General features: G+C 45.5%; 1 protein-coding gene across 1 annotated transcript in view; it reads left to right on the top strand.

Annotated features, from left to right (window-relative positions):
- CD96 (CD96 molecule) overlaps positions 1–16648 on the top strand; it is a 70958-nt gene that overhangs the window by 50550 nt on the left and 3760 nt on the right. Inside the window, exons 5-12 of the mRNA XM_019470821.1 lie at positions 268–490; positions 4821–4876; positions 7513–7603; positions 7972–8148; positions 9371–9424; positions 11229–11273; positions 12184–12258; positions 15000–15074. Of these exons, the coding sequence (XP_019326366.1) occupies positions 268–490; positions 4821–4876; positions 7513–7603; positions 7972–8148; positions 9371–9424; positions 11229–11273; positions 12184–12258; positions 15000–15074 (796 nt within the window). The remainder of the gene's footprint in view (positions 1–267; positions 491–4820; positions 4877–7512; positions 7604–7971; positions 8149–9370; positions 9425–11228; positions 11274–12183; positions 12259–14999; positions 15075–16648) is intronic.

Here is a 16648-nt window from a genome sequence, read left to right as displayed (position 1 = left end):
ACACAGCTATTTACTCCATAGTTTATTGGAAAGATGATGACTGCTATTGGTTTTGAAGTTCTGGGAGAGAATGTATTTGTGGAAAAAAAATAGATGTTGCAAATGTCTGCTTACTACTCCACAATGCTAGGGGTGCAAGGGCTTCACTTCATAGTGGGAATAGAGCTGGTCTACAAAAATGTTTGCGGGGGGGGGGGGGAGGGTGTGGGGGGGGGGGGGGGGGGGGTGTCTGGTCTTCACACATTGTGTGGGTTGCTCTTTTCACAGGGGGAAAATGGCAGGAAAGAGGAACTTGTGACCAAGGAGCCCTCCTGTCCTGCAGTGTACAGGAATGGCAGCACGCTGTACAGGCAAAGAGTCCACCTGGTTTTGAATAACGCTCTAAAGATTTTCCCCACCAGAATCACAGATGATGGCAGAGTGTTTTCCTGCCATGTGGTGTACCACCCAGAGAGAGTCCAGAAGAGCAGCACCACCGTGAGAGTATTTGGTAAGGGGCTTATGCCAACTGCCCACTTACTTGTACTTGGAAAGGTAACACTCCTGTCTGCTTCTGAAGGCAATAGCTTTTGAAATACACGGGGGGTTTTTTATATACACATATTTACATTGTATTTTTTTCAGCTGCAATGGGTTAAAATGTTAGTAAACAACCCCATAGTTCTTAGGAAGAATTTGAGGCCATTCTTTCAATTTCTGGCATCAAAAATAGTAGATCCATTGCGCGTATATCAACACCACTGGCATGCACATTGCCACTGTCTCACCCCGATGTGTAAGCTTATGTTGGCACTTTGCGGGTTACAGGTAAGCACCTTGGCCATCAAGATCTCCGTGCCCCAGTTAGTTACAAAATGACCATGCTGCCTGTGGTTAGGAAATCATGGCCAAAATTTAGTAAGCAGCTAAAGTGGTTTGGAACTACTGTTGCTGCAAAGTCACATCCTCAAAGGCATGTGATGTTCACCCGCTGCCAAAGGCTCTGGTTCTGAAAATGAGGTCCTGCCTGGGGGTCTCAAACTGGTCAGGAGTGGCAGGGCCCGTGTACCGCAAACATGTGGGCTGGCATTTCATGCTGGAAGCCTTCCCCATCTTTAGTTACCTGATCTGTTCTCTTTCTAGTGGCTTAGGAACTACTCTACAATTGCTGAGGTACAACCGAATCAGAGCAATGCTGCCCACGGAAAACTGAGATGTATTTACTGCTTATAGAGCAGTGGGTCTGGAAAACACATTTCCAACACTCCTAAAATGAATAGGTGTTAAACAGTGGGTCTGTCAACAGTCCCTTGACTGTAGCTGCTTGCCTGAGGTAGCCCATGGCTTGGGGACGGCATGGCCATGTGAGGCTCATGCTCTGAATGCAAAGAAAGATTCAACAGAGAGCAGAAAAAAAAAAAAAAAAAAAAAAAGCAAAACCTGTGTCTGGGGGCTGTTGGTCACTGACACAAGAGAAATAAAAATAGAAGTTAATGATCTGAAATTTCCTTTTGCATTTGCATGATTCAGACATGGGTTTTACTTTTAAAAATCAACATTTGTCAAATAGCTACAGTGTTACCTGGGTAGTCATTCAAGTATACTAATATACTTGAACTCTCCCTCCCCTCCGTCCCTGCTGATGCTCTCGCCTTGGTTTGTGTATCTGTTAGCCTAAGAGGTTGCTTTATTTAGCTTATTCTCTGAATTACTGTGTCACGTGTGGTTGTCTGTGCATGCACCCACATCAGCATATTAGTACGACAGGGGAGAGAGGCAGACAAGAGAAAGCAACTATGGCCCTTGATGGTGACCAGTCTGTGATGCTCCCAGTAAGTGCTGCCTGGCTTTGGACCAGGTCCTGTGCCATCAGCCTCTCTCGCAGGTGTCCTGAGGGCACGGTTAGGTGGAGGGGCTCCCTGAGAGCTGGTTTGTGGTGGATGCTGAGGAAGGTCTCTCAGACCTCAGGCCGATAGAGTCCAGATCTTGGAGGAAGCACATTTTTGTGCTCTTAGCCCTTTCATGTCTGATATTTTGCAGGTAAAATAACTATTTTTCATGCTGTCTCACTCCTGTCTGTTACCATTCGCTGAAGTCATGCTGCTTATGATTGCATCATACCAGCTTTTCTCCATTTGCCTCTCTTGTGCTGCAGGGGGAGGGGAGACCAAGAGCAGATGGTCCAGAGCTGCCCCTGCGCCAGCCCACACGCCCATGCACTGGCAGGGCAGGAGCTGGCAGAGAACAGGCAGAGACAGTGGCCAGAATAATCCAGCAATCTCCAGCTGACATTTGGAGACAGACAAACAGCCACTTCAGATGACAGCACCTCTCTTGTTCCTTGTTCCATGAAAAAATGAACATTTATGTCCTAGCAGGTAGACCCAACCTCAAATGGCCAGGGCAGGATCTAAAGCATGATAGTAAGCATATACAATGTCAACAGCACATTATATTGGTCATATCTGTCATCCTGGCCATTAGAAAGGACGCAGCTAGAGAACCAAGGCCAACTGAAACCTGGGGAGATTTTCCCATCTCAGCAAGCCAGCATCCCCCCTGTCACCCAAATACTTGTGCAATTGATCCCCACGGGCTGGGTAGCAATGAAAGAAGGGCAGGGAGGGCAGTCAGCTAGTGCACCACGGTGCTGTAGTGGGCAGGAGGAGGATGAGGAGAGGAAGGTACTGTCACCTGGGGAAAGCTCCCTGTCAGGATCCCTCTGATAAATGCTTCAGGGCTAAACACAGCAGAGACAGCCCAAGTCTGAGGGGCAGCAGTGGTGCTTCCCCACAGATGCTTTAGATGGCCTGAGTATGACTGTGAGCTGGGCAGGAGAGGATGGGGAAGGCATGAACAAGTCTCTCAATGAAGTTGAGAGTCTTGATAGGTTGATTAAAAACGGACATTCAGTCGAGAGAGCTTTTTTTAAGAGGGTACTTTTGGACTGAAATGCTTTAAAATATTTCTTTTCTAGAACAGAGTTCTTTTAGATACAAGTTTCTGAGAAAATGTATGGCCTTTTCATGTCTAACTTTGCCAAATATTGATTTCTCCTTTTTGTAAGAGTAAAAGCTCAGCAGCAGAAACTACTATACTAAATATTGAATTTCTGCTAGACCCAAAACATTGGTAAATATCCTAGCAAGACAAATGAATGTCAAACTCTTAACAGGGGCTGAGATGTTAAATGGAAAAGATCTATTAGATCATTCAAAGCTGTGCTTGAGAGCTGCCTGCCAGACTAGTTACCCAGCAAACATGTCTTCTGAGAAAGCAGAGGACAACATCCAATACAGATGTGGAAAAGCATACCCGTTCTCATCAAAAAACAAAAGGAAGAGCAGGCACTGGACTAGACGTTATTTAGTCTCCCAGCCAACTTTTAGCTGAGATTAGAAGATCAAGTTTCCCAGACTTTTTCTTACACCTGAAGAAGTATGGTTGTCTTCTGCCAGCCCCACCACCATCTGTATAGTTTTGGCAAGGCAGAAACAAGGATGAAATCTTAAGACATTCATTTTCTGATAGGAAGAATCCACAAAAAAAAAGGAAATTCCACCCAAAAAGTACCCTAAGTCCAGAAAACCATGAGGCCATAATAATTAAATATAGGTCACTGCCAGGCATAATCCATTAGTAATACTAGGCAGAAAAATGGGAATTAAAAAAAAGAAGGCAGGAGAGTCCTTGGTGGATTCGCTGTATAAAACAACAGGGAAACTTGAGCAGTTCAGCTCAAAGGTAGGCAGCAGCAGCCCCTGCCTGCCACACAGCCCCCCTGGGGACAGGGAGGAGCAGGTGCTGTGGGAGCAGTGCTTGGGGCACCAACATGGTCTAGTGTGTGGATGGAAAGGTGATGATCTTGTCAGGCGTAATGAACTGAGGTGACCCTATATCAATTAACAGGGTTAGAAAAAAAAAGAAAAGAAAATTATCTTAATGGTAGAGATTAAAGTGAGGTTTAGGTTGGAAAGAGAAAGAATTACCCTCCTAAGTAATCCAGGGGCTGCACTTGTTTCCAGACCAGTTTTAAGGTTCAGAAAGGACCAGAAGCACAATTTATCCAAGGCTTTTGAGATTTGATGTATATTAGCACAGTTTCAACAGTCCTTACTTAACAAGTTAGTTAATATTACTGCAAACCAGCGATCCCAATGGCTAATTTAGAAATGCCAATTTAGAGAGTCTCACGGTACCTGATAGCTTTTACCTATACAGTCAGGCGTGCCTAGAACCAAAATGCTGCAAAAACAAAAGAAAACACTTTTTCCATTTCTTGTGGATGTGGTCATCAGAGGCCCACTGCTCTGATGTGAAGGTGAGCTCTGGGCTTCCCAGCAAGGCAGGAAGCATCTGTGGTGTGACACTGTCACACATCTGCCCAGGCAACAGCACGTGGATAGCTGGTACCCAAAATCAATCAACGTTTTCAGGGGTGGCTAAAGCCTTTGCAGATGATTTTGATGGGCAAACACCCAGAGGAACCAACAGCTTGGGAGTTCTTTATTTCAGCAGGCCTGGGAAGGGTGGTTTTGCTGCCGGAGCCATGACTGCAGGATGGTTTGAGCTCACTTCTCCAGCAAAGCCACTCAAGAGTAGTTTAGACAGACAGTGAAATACATCACGGATTTTGTGGTAGTAGCTGCTGGTATATGCTTGTAAACCACTTCCTTGACCTCAGATTGGAGCTGTGCAAGCTTTTATCTTGCTAGGTGTGTGGGTGGATGTAGGATTTAATTTTCACTCTTTTTATGAAACAAGGCTGTTAAGGCTCATTAGAAGCTGTTACTGTGACCTTTGGTATCCATTTCACTAATACATTTCTGTTTGCTTTCCAGCCTACCCTGAGATCTCTGTTAGCCTGCAGGAGGGCTCAGCTGGCACCTCGCAGAAGGTGAGCGATTTTGGAGCAGAGTAATGCCCATGACTATCACCATGCCACCCCAGCAGGGCCAGGCAGGCTAAGCTGAATCAGACATAGGCGGGACCTCCGAACTGACCGAGCTCACAGGGCGACAAGAGAGTCAATGAGTTAATGTCAGATGTTTGTATCCTTTCTTCTGAGCAATTTCCATCCCTGCAGCAGCAAGCTGCTTCAGTGATCACAAACTGGAGCTAGCTAAGGGCTTCTCCATGGTATGGGCAAAATCTGATTTTGCGTTAGCCCTAGGGAAGGCTCCAGGACAGGGTCGAGAGGCTGTGAGGAGTCGGTGGTGTTGCAGGGGGCTGCGATGCTCCCTTTCCCTCCCCATCTGCTCCCTCATCCCTTGAGCTGCCCTCTCCACACTGCATAAAATCCCTCTCTGAAGAAGGCCACCCACTACCCGGGATGCTGCTCCGAGGGGGTAGGCAGCGGCAGCCCCTGCCTGCCACACAGCCCCCCTGGGGACAGGGAGGAGCAGGTGCTGTGGGAGCAGTGCTTGGGGCACCAACATTCTGATTTTGCGTTAGCCCTAGGGAAGGCTCCAGGACAGGGTCGAGAGGCTGTGAGGAGTCGGTGGTGTTGCAGGGGGCTGCGATGCTCCCTTTCCCTCCCCATCTGCTCCCTCATCCCTTGAGCTGCCCTCTCCACACTGCATAAAATCCCTCTCTGAAGAAGGCCACCCACTACCCGGGATGCTGCTCCGAGGGGGTAGGCAGCGGCAGCCTGCCTGCCATCCACTACCCGGGATGCTGCTCCGAGGGGGTAGGCAGCGGCAGCCCCTGCCTGCCACACAGCCCCCCTGGGGACAGGGAGGAGCAGGTGCTGTGGGAGCAGTGCTTGGGGCACCAACATGGTCTAGTGTGTGGATGGAAAGGTGATGAACTTGTCAGGCGTAATGTGTCATGCTCCAAGCAGAACTCAGCTGGAGCAATCAGATGCTGACGGAGGGACTGGATCTAAGTCTGAGGGCCCCTGTTTAGAGCTGAGCACTTACACATGTGTTTTGGGGCCTTGGTTTTATCACCTGCTTGGCAATGGCAAAACCTAAAGGGAAAGTCTGCTGTACCGCACTGGCCGTACTTGGCATAAAACATATTTGTGGCCCATATGTCTGACTAGCAAGCCACTCTGGCTACTAGCTATGACACTTTGCTTCCTGTTGCATCCATCCGGGTTGCAGCTTTTGATCTGTGAGCATCCCAAATTAAGAAAGTTTCCCTTGGAAACAGCAGTTGTGGGCAGGCAGAACCTTGTATTAACCATATCCGCCTGTTACCAGACAAGCCATGAGTCAGTTGGTTCTGCAAAACCAGTATAATTTTCCTGGTGGCCTATTTCCAGGTGTGGTGTTGGACATTGCAGGCTTTTGTCTGCACTGCCCTGTTGAGCAGAGCAAGGGGTTCTGCTATCATGGGACCGGGCAATAGAAACTCTTCCAAGAGCCTCTGTCCATTCTTCACCTCCAAACAAACACCAACTCCTTTCTTTCTCTTTTCCACCCTTTCTTGCAGGGCTTAAATCTACTTTGGATGTCAGATTTGTATTTCTTCATAGAAAGCATTTATAAAAATATTATGAACTAAAAGTGGCTGAAAAATAAGGGAATAATGAAGAGAAAAAAGCAGAAAGCAATTACACTATGAGTTCAGAGGTTATTTACCATGGCAAGGAAAGAGTTTCAGCTGGGTAGTTTCAGTCTTCATACTGAACGATTGAATTCTGCTGGCTGCAATGCATCAAGCTTGCTTTCAACTAAATGCGTGAACCACTTCGAAAGTGGGAGCAAGAGAGCTTTGTGCTGCATGAGTAGCACATGCTTTTTTCTTTTTTTTTCTTTCTTTGAAAGGACTATTTCTCTTAATGCCATAAGCTGCTAAGTAAATGTAATTGGGAACATCCAGGCAGCATGAGGATGAGATCTCCCACCCTGCTATTGCCCAACCCTTCATCCAGCCTTGATTTTGAGATCCCTCCAGTCCTTCCTATCTATTGCTTGATGAGAACTTAAACTGAGCACAAACACAGACTTTTGGAGCAATTGGCATACAGCCAGGACTACTGCATCTAAAGCATGCAATTCCTTGTGACTTCTGGAAACCTCTTACATATCCTACCCTCTACAAAGGCAGCTAATTTTGTATATTCAACATATCATTGTGCTAGGCAGTGTTTTTCATGGGATTTGCCTCCTTATCTGCCTAACGAAGGAAGGATTTACATGGCAATCGGCAGGTGTCTCATTCTCCCCCCACACACCGTGCCCATTACCGATGCCAGTGTTTCTCCATGTGGGTGTTTGCCCCCAGGGCGCTGGGCTGGGGGCAGGAGTGTGGGGGGGTCACCCTACATCTCTCCGGCCACGGCACAGCACTGGAGGGTGTTGGAGCGCCATCACCCCACACCTGGCCCAGGGCAATGGGAGTGTCCCTGGGCTCTCATTCAACAGTGTCTCCAACCAGAAAAATGGGTGGGAAAGAAATGCAATAGAGAGGAAGCGAGTGCTTCCTTCCCGAGCGGGATGGTGAGTAAATAAGCTATCTGTAAGGGATTTTGGAAGCCGGGTGAGAAATGCCAGAGGCTAACAACTGGCTTTTACTGCCCCATAGCCTAACGTGAGCTGCATTGTGAGGAAGGCATTTCCCAAGCCAAGCATCCTGTGGTACATGGACAAAGAGAGCCTGACGGAGCAGCCTGGAGGTAATGCAACCTGTCAATAGGCCAATGGCACAGCTGTAGAAGTGGTTCCCAAGAAAAGCGATGGTTGCTCATCCGCTCCTACTGTGGGGAACCTGTAGGTGTCCGTCGGGGTGAAGGGGAGGATCAGACCTCCTCAAAGGGAACAGCTGGAGAACAGCTGTGACCATCGCCCCCTGCAGTTGCCAGGGATGGGAACAATGGCCTGGCATAACTGCGCTGTTCTTGCCAAATCTTTGATAGTGTCTCAGCAAAGAAACCTGCAGCCATATGAGCTTGCTTTTCAGTACCAATATTCTGCACAGCTCTGATTTATAGTTTGGAGTGTAATGAGAGGGTCTTGCAGCTTTTCTTTTTTTTCTTTCCACAAGAAATTTATGTTGAACAAGAAGACTCGCAAGACAGTGACGGTTTCTATCAGCTGAGATCAACGCTGATGTTGCAAGGGACCCACCAGACACATAAGACGTTCTCGTGTGCATGTCTGTTTTCCTTTTTTGGGAATGAAACACGGAATATTTCATCAGAAGAAATATTTGTTTCCCTCGGTAGGTTTTTCATAGGCAGGATGCATCTGAAACGTAAAATGTTAAGAACATTGAACACGTATTCTCTGTTATTTAAAATACTGAAGAAACGCCAAGTGTATGGAAGGTTTTTTTATACAAGTTCATCACACAGCTTGAACTTTCTGGCAGGTTTTTTAGCTCAAGTCTTTGCTCAAGACTCTAAATGAGCTAAGAAACTCCTGCACAAACATAAGATGCTTGCTGTTTATTTAGGCAGTATCTTGCTGCAATTCCGATACCCAAAAATACACTAGCTTAGCCACATGGCACCAGTGAGCTACTATAATCATGTGTTTCTCACTGAGCACTCCTGGCAGAAAGTCTGTGTGTGTGCAACGAAGCTGTCTGGAAAATCAAACCCACAGAATCAGGGATAAAATGTACACCTTCAGTGAAACCTGCAAAAGGCCCCTAAAACAGTTGAAACATTTTGGGCAATGGAGAACCTTCCCTGTAACCTGTACTATAAGAATTAGGTACATGATTAGGGAAGTGTGGGGAAATGCTATCTCAAGTAGTTGGTGAAAGCAGGAGGTGTGGCGGTCCAGAGATTTATGGCGTTTCTGAGGATGCAGGGTGGCCGGCGAGAAGGGCAGACTGATTTCCTTTAGCACCCACTTGTGCATGCCCCGTCTTTAGGTGCAAATGCACAGTTACACCTTTTTTTCTACTCCTTGCTGAACAGATAGTACAACTGAACTGCTGCCCCTTAGCAACCTCCACAGGCACGTCACATGCCGTGGTGACTACTCGCAGCTCAGCTGTGTTCACTTGTGGCTGTGGATATGCTTGTTGGCATGTTTTTCCACAAAGAAAGATTACATCAAAAGCCAGAGCTTACTCCCCTGGAAATATAGCTTCAGAGGGAAGGGAGATAAATGATCATTTTTCTCCAAAATGACTCATTTCACCCGATTTGCAGTTTTGTAGAAATGTATTCAAATCAGAGAGCCGCCAATTAAAGAAGTCTACATTCTTGCCTGCAGGGTATATTAACGCTTAGATAGATCCACTCTGTATAAAAATGTTAATGTATTTAGATGTGACAGAAAGGAAAGAATTAAATTAATTCTCAGCTATGTTCTGTGAAGGTGCCATATTAATGCACAGTATGACACAAACACCAAACCAAATTTTTGGCCTTTATAACAAAAGCCTGACTACTTTGAAGAACTGCTTTCATCTTTTTTTTTCTTCACAGACAATAAGTCTAATGAAGCCTTATCCGAAGCTTTTACCACCATGGCTTCAGAAGGTAGGATAAATTAGAGAACGAAATAACTTGGGTTATGTTAGAGGTGCGTCTATAAATTCCTAAAGCTGTTGCAGAAATTGTTTTGCAAACTTGTTTCTGGATGGGTAGTAAGGCACCCCTTTCTGCAGCTATGACTTCAGAGAAAATACAATAAATATATATTTTGGTGATGTAATCTATCATAATTAAGCCCAAGCATAATTAAACTCCAGCCTTGAGGGGCACTTAATGTTATTTCTGATGCTTCAGTTGGCATTTGAATATAGCTCTTTCAGCACTGTACTGATAATTAAAAATAACAGCCCTACTAATGGTTCTACCTTCTGCTTATGTACACAGCCAAGATCCTCAACACTTTTGCCTAATTAAAGAACTGATGGGATGTTTCTTAATTTGTGTAAATTTGGTAAATCCGCGCTCTGCCCCTGCAAGTTTGTCTTATTATCAGCTTATTACAGACAGATAAATCATTCCCTCCACACCTCAGCTGAAGCGCCTTGGAGATGCCTCTCCTGGGGTGGCTTGCCCTGCTCTGCCCAGGAGACAGCTGCATTTCAGCTGTGGGTTACACGAGTGTGTCAGATAAACGCTGTAGACAAACGGCATGGAAAGAGGTGTGGTTTTCTGTGTAAGCTTGCTTCTGCGAGTGCAGGTTGTGGCAGACCCTGGGGGTTCAGCCAATACCCTGTTGGACTCCAGAAAGCCATCCCAGGTACCAGGGGTCCCTGAGAGGGAGACTTTGTTCTCTGATGGCCTCTGCAAGGTGAGCTCTCAAAGCAGCCCCTGCAGCTTGCATCAGGTCACCACCCTGCTTCTCCTTGCACACTCTGCAGTGAAGTACTGGGAGCTGGGCACACCTCAAGGTGCCCCACTACCCTAGTTTTAGACCCGCTGCATCTTTGGTGAGGGATCCTCTTATGTCAGCCAGCTACTACGAAATCCCTGTTAGCACAGGCGAGGCTAAAATGAAGTGCAAATGGAAGGGCAACACTCAAAACAGCCAAAGGAGGTACAAATGCTTGCAAAAGAAAGCAGCTGGAGAGTTGATAATTATCTACTTATGCTAAGATCCTGTCCGCAGAGGGTCACTCCCTGTCCAACACCCTCCCAACGTGCCTGACCACACAGAGGTACTTGGGCTGCCTTCCCAGGTATGTTTTTCTAATGGGGTGTGCAAGCTTTCATGGTTCACCTCCTTCATGGAGCCCTGGGGGAGATTTAATCCTTCCTCCTAACCAACTCAGGGGGTACTTTGCCTCACCTCCTGGGCAAAAAAAGTGAGACAACTCTTACTCAGGATGTAAATACTGCTTGGGCAGGAATAAATCCCTCTCTCTCCCCTTCTTTGAGGACTCGGTGAGCACTTTTCAGTGCAAAGTGTCCCTGAAATTTCCTGTCAGGTTGCAGTCTCTGAAATGCCTCATGGATGGAGCTATGCAGGTGCCACCACCAGGTCATATATGTTATTTCAACCTGCATGTCAGTAAGGTGCCTCTGTTTGTATGGGATAAAACCATGTAACTCACTTCTGCTTTTTGAGTTGAGGTGCAGACTGGAGGTGCCCGGGGTTCCAAACCTTTTTACCCCAAACCTCTGTTTCCCTAGGGATTTCACAGCACAGTTACCTCAGGTGCTTCTTTTTTCTTGCTGGACCACTTGGTTGGGTTGTGCATTGAAAGATTATTTGGAAATTAAGTGTGATGCACTCTCTCTCACTCTTGAACCCTTGAATGACCCACTTTTCTAAAGCAGAATAAACACCTTTCTCACCCTGAGTAAAAGTGTTTGCTTTGATTTGTTACAGACCTTGGAAATTCAGCACTTCCATCAGCTGTCATGACTACCTCAGGTAAGGGGGGTGGGGGGGAAGCCTTCTTTCTTACTCAGTCAATAGATGTATGATCTCTGCTTGACCTGTGCTTAAATGTCACGTACACAGAGCCAGAGGCGTGCCAGGGAAAGGTCAGTGCGCTCTGGTATCGATGGTACCTGTGTGCTGCTGGATGGGAATTTGCGAGCTATGAAGTTACCCAAGAAGAGATCTGACACAAATCCTGTTAAAACTGTCATGTTAGGACAGCATGTAAAATGGCGTGCTGAATATCACATATTATTCTTATGCCTTTTTACAAAATGGAATAAAAATGCCTATACAACTATGAATAAATTTGTCCTATTATGACAGTGAGGTGCATGTGATGATAGAAAAGTTAAAAATACCACTTTTCCTTGACCCAATAGTAGCGCATCATTCACATTCAATAATGATATAAGATAAATACCACTGCTTTACCAGAGCATGCATATGGATAACTATGTAAAACTACCTTCAGCAATTGAGAGGAAAACCCGCAAGAGCAGGCGATCTCCTGGGCTTATACAGCTGCTGCGTGTTGTCAGAACCATTTCTGGTAAGGCTCTGGCTAGGCGGGGGAGCACCACCATCAAGTGCATAATCCACTCCACAGCAGTTAAAATGAACCCAGTGTATAAAAACGTAAATAAGTAAGGCACACAGCTAGCCCATGTGAAAGTGTCTGCATTAATAAAGTCAACCGTCTCTGATTGCCCCTTGAATTTGTGGGATGTGTTTTGAGCATTTAACCTTAACTCTGACAGTGGGATTTCTGCAGCGGAGTCCGCATTAACCCAACAGCTACTGCAAGCATTTTGATCCAGGTTGTTTTATGATTTATTAATATTATTTTTAAAAGACCCTATCAACTAAATGTGATACCGTGTAATCTGTTTGTCTTTAGAGCATCAGTCAACATCTTTGGCATCTCTAGATTTCACAAGTCAAGCAAGCTTGGCTCCTGCTTCCACGACACAAGGTAATCAATTCAGCCAAAATGTCTTCTCTATTGCTTCAAGAACATAGGAGAAAGATAGATACATAAACACAATAACCATCTTGAATTCTTTGTAGCAATTTAATGTCCACTGAAGCCCTTTTCCTAGTGCATTATACACTAGGAAGTCCACAGTTCAAAAATAAATATATGAGAAAATGCTGTCTTGATTTCATCTTTTTTAATGCTCCGTTCAGGATATATGCATTAATTTCAGCAAGTGAATAGACATCGAGTATATATTTTTACAATCTTATTCCTTGTATCTCTTTAATTAAACATCATACAAAAATAGAATGACATTAGAGCTAGAAAAAGTGCAACCCAAATATTGGATCACAGGAGTACAAATACAAAACACCGATAAACAAAATATTTACAGCAGATGACTCAACTCAGTGATTTCTTCTCCGAGCTGGTGACACTGAGGCCAGTGGAGGACAGCGTGACTCACTTGGAAGGGTTTAACCTTGCTTCCCAGGGGAGAGGTACGTGCACTAGCAGCTGGCACGCATTTGACAGCATGGCAGCAGCCTGAATCGAAAGCAGGTGAAGCTGTGAACGTCCTGCCTACTGATCCCAAAATAAAGGGTTGATGCCCACCAGTCCCAGCAGAGTGCATTTTCTCGCAGCACAGCCTGTCTGCAAACACTTTTTTCTTTAAAGTCTCTTTCCATTTTGAAGCCCAGCTGTTGATCCCTGTAGGACTGCTAGGTTTTAAGCAGCAGTTAGAAGGGAGTTGGGGCTGCCCTCACTGGCAGCAAGGTGTGCACTCACTGCTATGTGGCCTGAATAAATGCAGGCATGGCACATGCTCCTATTTCAGAGACAAAACAGCCCGTGTGAAGCGGCAGCACAGGGAAGAGGCAATGTGGCAAGTCGTTGTCAAATGCTGTCTTCCCCTCCATAGCAGCACCAAGGCTTTGGCTCGGAAATGGTCCACCATTGAGGCAGCAGCCGGCAAGAGTGAATTTGGCCCTTGGTACTTGCAGCAGCCTTGTTCTCCCAAACAAAAAAAAAATCAGTTGCAACAGACTAACTTTCATGAGCCTGTGGGTCATTGAACGTCCTCCTTAAACTGTGTAATTCAATCCTGCAATCTTCACTTAAAGTAACCTATATTACGCTATAGCGGTATTTACCGAGAGATGCGCAAGTAATGCAATGGGCAGTGTGTGGGGTAATACTGGAGGAAGATGCTGAACACAAGGCTTCGTCCTGCCCCAGCAGAGTGCTGTTTGGGAGCTGAACCACTTAATAGAAAGCCCTGGGGCATGAAGAGGCTAGACCGAGATATGCCAGGGCAGGAACACAGATTGCAGTGGCACTGAAATTAAAGTTTGCTGCTTCTCACTCTGCCTTCCCCATCCCCAAAGTAGAGACACTTGCCCAGCTTGGCTGACAGCAGGGCAGCAAAGTGCTTGTCCAAGTGGACTGAAAGCCCTTCTGTCTCAACAAACAATTTCATGACAAAGGCTATAAATACACAATGTGAACAGAGAGGATTCTCCTCGCTGGATTATATATCTTCACTGGTTGAGGAGGTACGAGGTCAAAGTCATAGTGTAAGCCGGAGCTGAGCCATTTCTCTTCTGTCAATAGCCCAGGAAACATCTGCCTTTTAACCAATGCCCCTGACGTGTGGCAGTCGTGGTGTGCCGACCACGGGTTAGTGCTTCTCCTCTCCGGCTCACTGCTGGTTCTCACACCGGTGCCACCATCAGCTTCTTGAGCAGACCCTTTGGGCTGCAGCCAAGTCAGGATGCCAAGTCCAAGCCTGCCATTGTAAAAAGCGGTTTGATTCAGTTTCTGTTATTTTGCAAGTTTTTAATGAAAATCCAAGAGACAGCTGGGAATTGGTAAGAGGGAAGAGTGCACAGATACAGACAGGAGAAGGAGGAGGGGAGCCAAAACCAAGACTGTTAAAACTGCAGCCTGGTCTTTGCTTAGCTTCCACGATAGCTCCATCTCTGAGCCCAGAGATGCTCAGGCTTTGAGAGCTGGGTTACAGCTGCATTTTACCTTCTCAGGTTTGTTCAGATGGCTTAATGGTACTTTTCCAAAAATAAGACAGGTGTTAGGAAAGGTGGACTCTTTTTAGTAAATGTGAAATAGTCCTCTTGGGAAAATAGAGGTCGACTTGCTAACCACCATCTGTCTGTGTTTAAATATCAGATAAATAGCTAGTTCAGCTCTAGAATACTTAGCACTTCAAAAAAAGATTAAAGGAAAATGTTAAATAAGTTGGTATTTGCCACCAGGCATTGCAGGTGTGACTCCCATACACTAACTTCTTCAAAACTTCTCTTTGCTAGTTGGGAAAACAGTTTTGTCTCATTGGAGCTGGTGAAACCCTGTCTAAATTCTGATTTATGTATGTTTGTTCATCGCACCCTATTGGCTTCAGGTCAAAACAAGTGCACTTGGAACTACTGAGTTTCAGCTGAAACTCAGCTGAAATCCAAAAATGCATGCTTAAATGCCCCATATGTTTTCTCAAAGTTTATTCATCCATCTCACCAAACTCCTCTTGAGTTTCTAGCTTGTGACAGACTAGACACAGAATTTTGTGGTGCTTGTCTGAGGGAAGCCAGCATCTCAGGTAGTAGGTTACAACTCGTCAACCTCTTTAGTCAGGAAACAGGGAAGAAAGAGGGAAAAATGAAAAACAAGTGATAAGGTCCTCTACAGCAATTTTTACAAGCTTGTGTGTTTTTCAGCAGGAGCGCTGATTTCTACCGCAGAGACAGAAAGCTATACCAGTGCCACAGCATTCAGTGAGAGTTTGACAACAGCACGTGAGTAGATGATGTGTCTCCTTTGTGTCATAGGACTGTTAACAGGGGAGTTAGGTAGCTAAATGTAGCTAAATACAGGTGCTGCAATTGTGGCACCAACTTAGTGAGTGTTGGGTTGCAAATCTACAGTGATCTGGAGTACCTTGCAAAAAGTACAGCAGCAGGTACTCAGCTCTACGTGGTCCTCAGTTTGTGATGCCTTTGCCAAGAACATTAGCTCTGCGGTGCTTATTTTCAGCTGCTAGTTGATAGTCACCACATTGCCATGCAAAAATTATTACTAAACATGGAAAAGTTGCATCCGAGCAGAGGCCAAAAGTCGGGTGGTGTAATCTGTACCAGCTTTTCAGTACTCCACAGAAGCAATTCCCCTGCTGAGTGGCACTGAGTTAGAAGATAAAGACTTGAGACTTCCAGGCTGTCAAGGATTTGCAACAGCAAAAGAGGAACGAAAAGCGTTTGAGTATCCTGGTTTTATTAGACGTATTTAATTTAATAATATTAAAATTGAGAGAGTTGCTAGGCAAATGTAGTGAGTACTGAGGGTAGTTTATAGATGAAATAAATTACTGGAGAAGCTAAATAAAATCACAGAGCAGCAATGAAATCATGAGATAATGCAGGGCAATAAATGTTGGCTAATAGAACATCGAAAGGCAGCCTCATTAAAGATCAATAAATCAATAAAAAAACCTGGGGGTGGACATTTTTTCACAAACCTTTCCCTTTAGAAAATCTCTGCTCAGCAGCAGAAAGCCAGAAGTGATTTTCTTTTTCAACATCTTGGTTTGTCTTTGTGCTTTCGGAACAGGCAGGACCTGTCAATGCACTTTTGCATTTGTATGGCCGTCGTCTTTTGGCTGAAGCTCAAATGTAGCAGCTGCTTTCCATTTTCTGGATATATTTTTGGCAGCACTCTGGTGCTTATTTACCAGCGTATAACCCACAACCACGCATTTAGACCAAAACCTTGTGACAACATCTAAAGCTTCATGATCCTGCTCTTGCACAGCTTGCTGGTTGCAATTTTTGCTAAAAGCGTGCTGAATTACACTACGATTTGCAGGAGGTACCGTGTGTTGCACCACTCATCGGCTTCCCTACAGCTGTGCCTGCCTGACCACCAGCTGAGCCATGGCCTTCAAGGGTCCTCAGTCCGGCGGCTGTAATTGAGGGCAATTTCAGAGCGCACGGGCACCGGTGTGCCTGCTGAGGCATACCGATGTGTTTCCCTGTGCCCTCCCAGGGCCACCGGGCTCGTACAACAGGGATTACCACTATCCGGTCAATCCTCTGAGGCTCTAACACAAGCCATTTTGCAGATAATAATAAGTAGTGCTCGTCGGCATGCTGTATAGAGCACAGTGTTATGGGATCTCTAAGTGTGTGTCCTTTTTTTTAATATAACTTTTTAAAATGCCAGATCTACCACGCTTACCCCCATAAAATCAAACACCTAATAAACAAGGAGAAAAGAAGAACCTGAATTGAATTAATGTCCAAAACTCTCAGTGAATTTTTAGAGTGCCCTAAAATTGGACTGACTTTGGTAGGGTTTTTTAATACATACATAG

This window comes from Aptenodytes forsteri, unplaced genomic scaffold, assembly GCF_000699145.1.
Source record: "Aptenodytes forsteri isolate BGI_AS27 unplaced genomic scaffold, ASM69914v1 Scaffold287, whole genome shotgun sequence".
Lineage (NCBI taxonomy): Eukaryota > Metazoa > Chordata > Aves > Sphenisciformes > Spheniscidae > Aptenodytes > Aptenodytes forsteri.
This window is presented reverse-complemented; position numbering and strand designations above follow the sequence as displayed.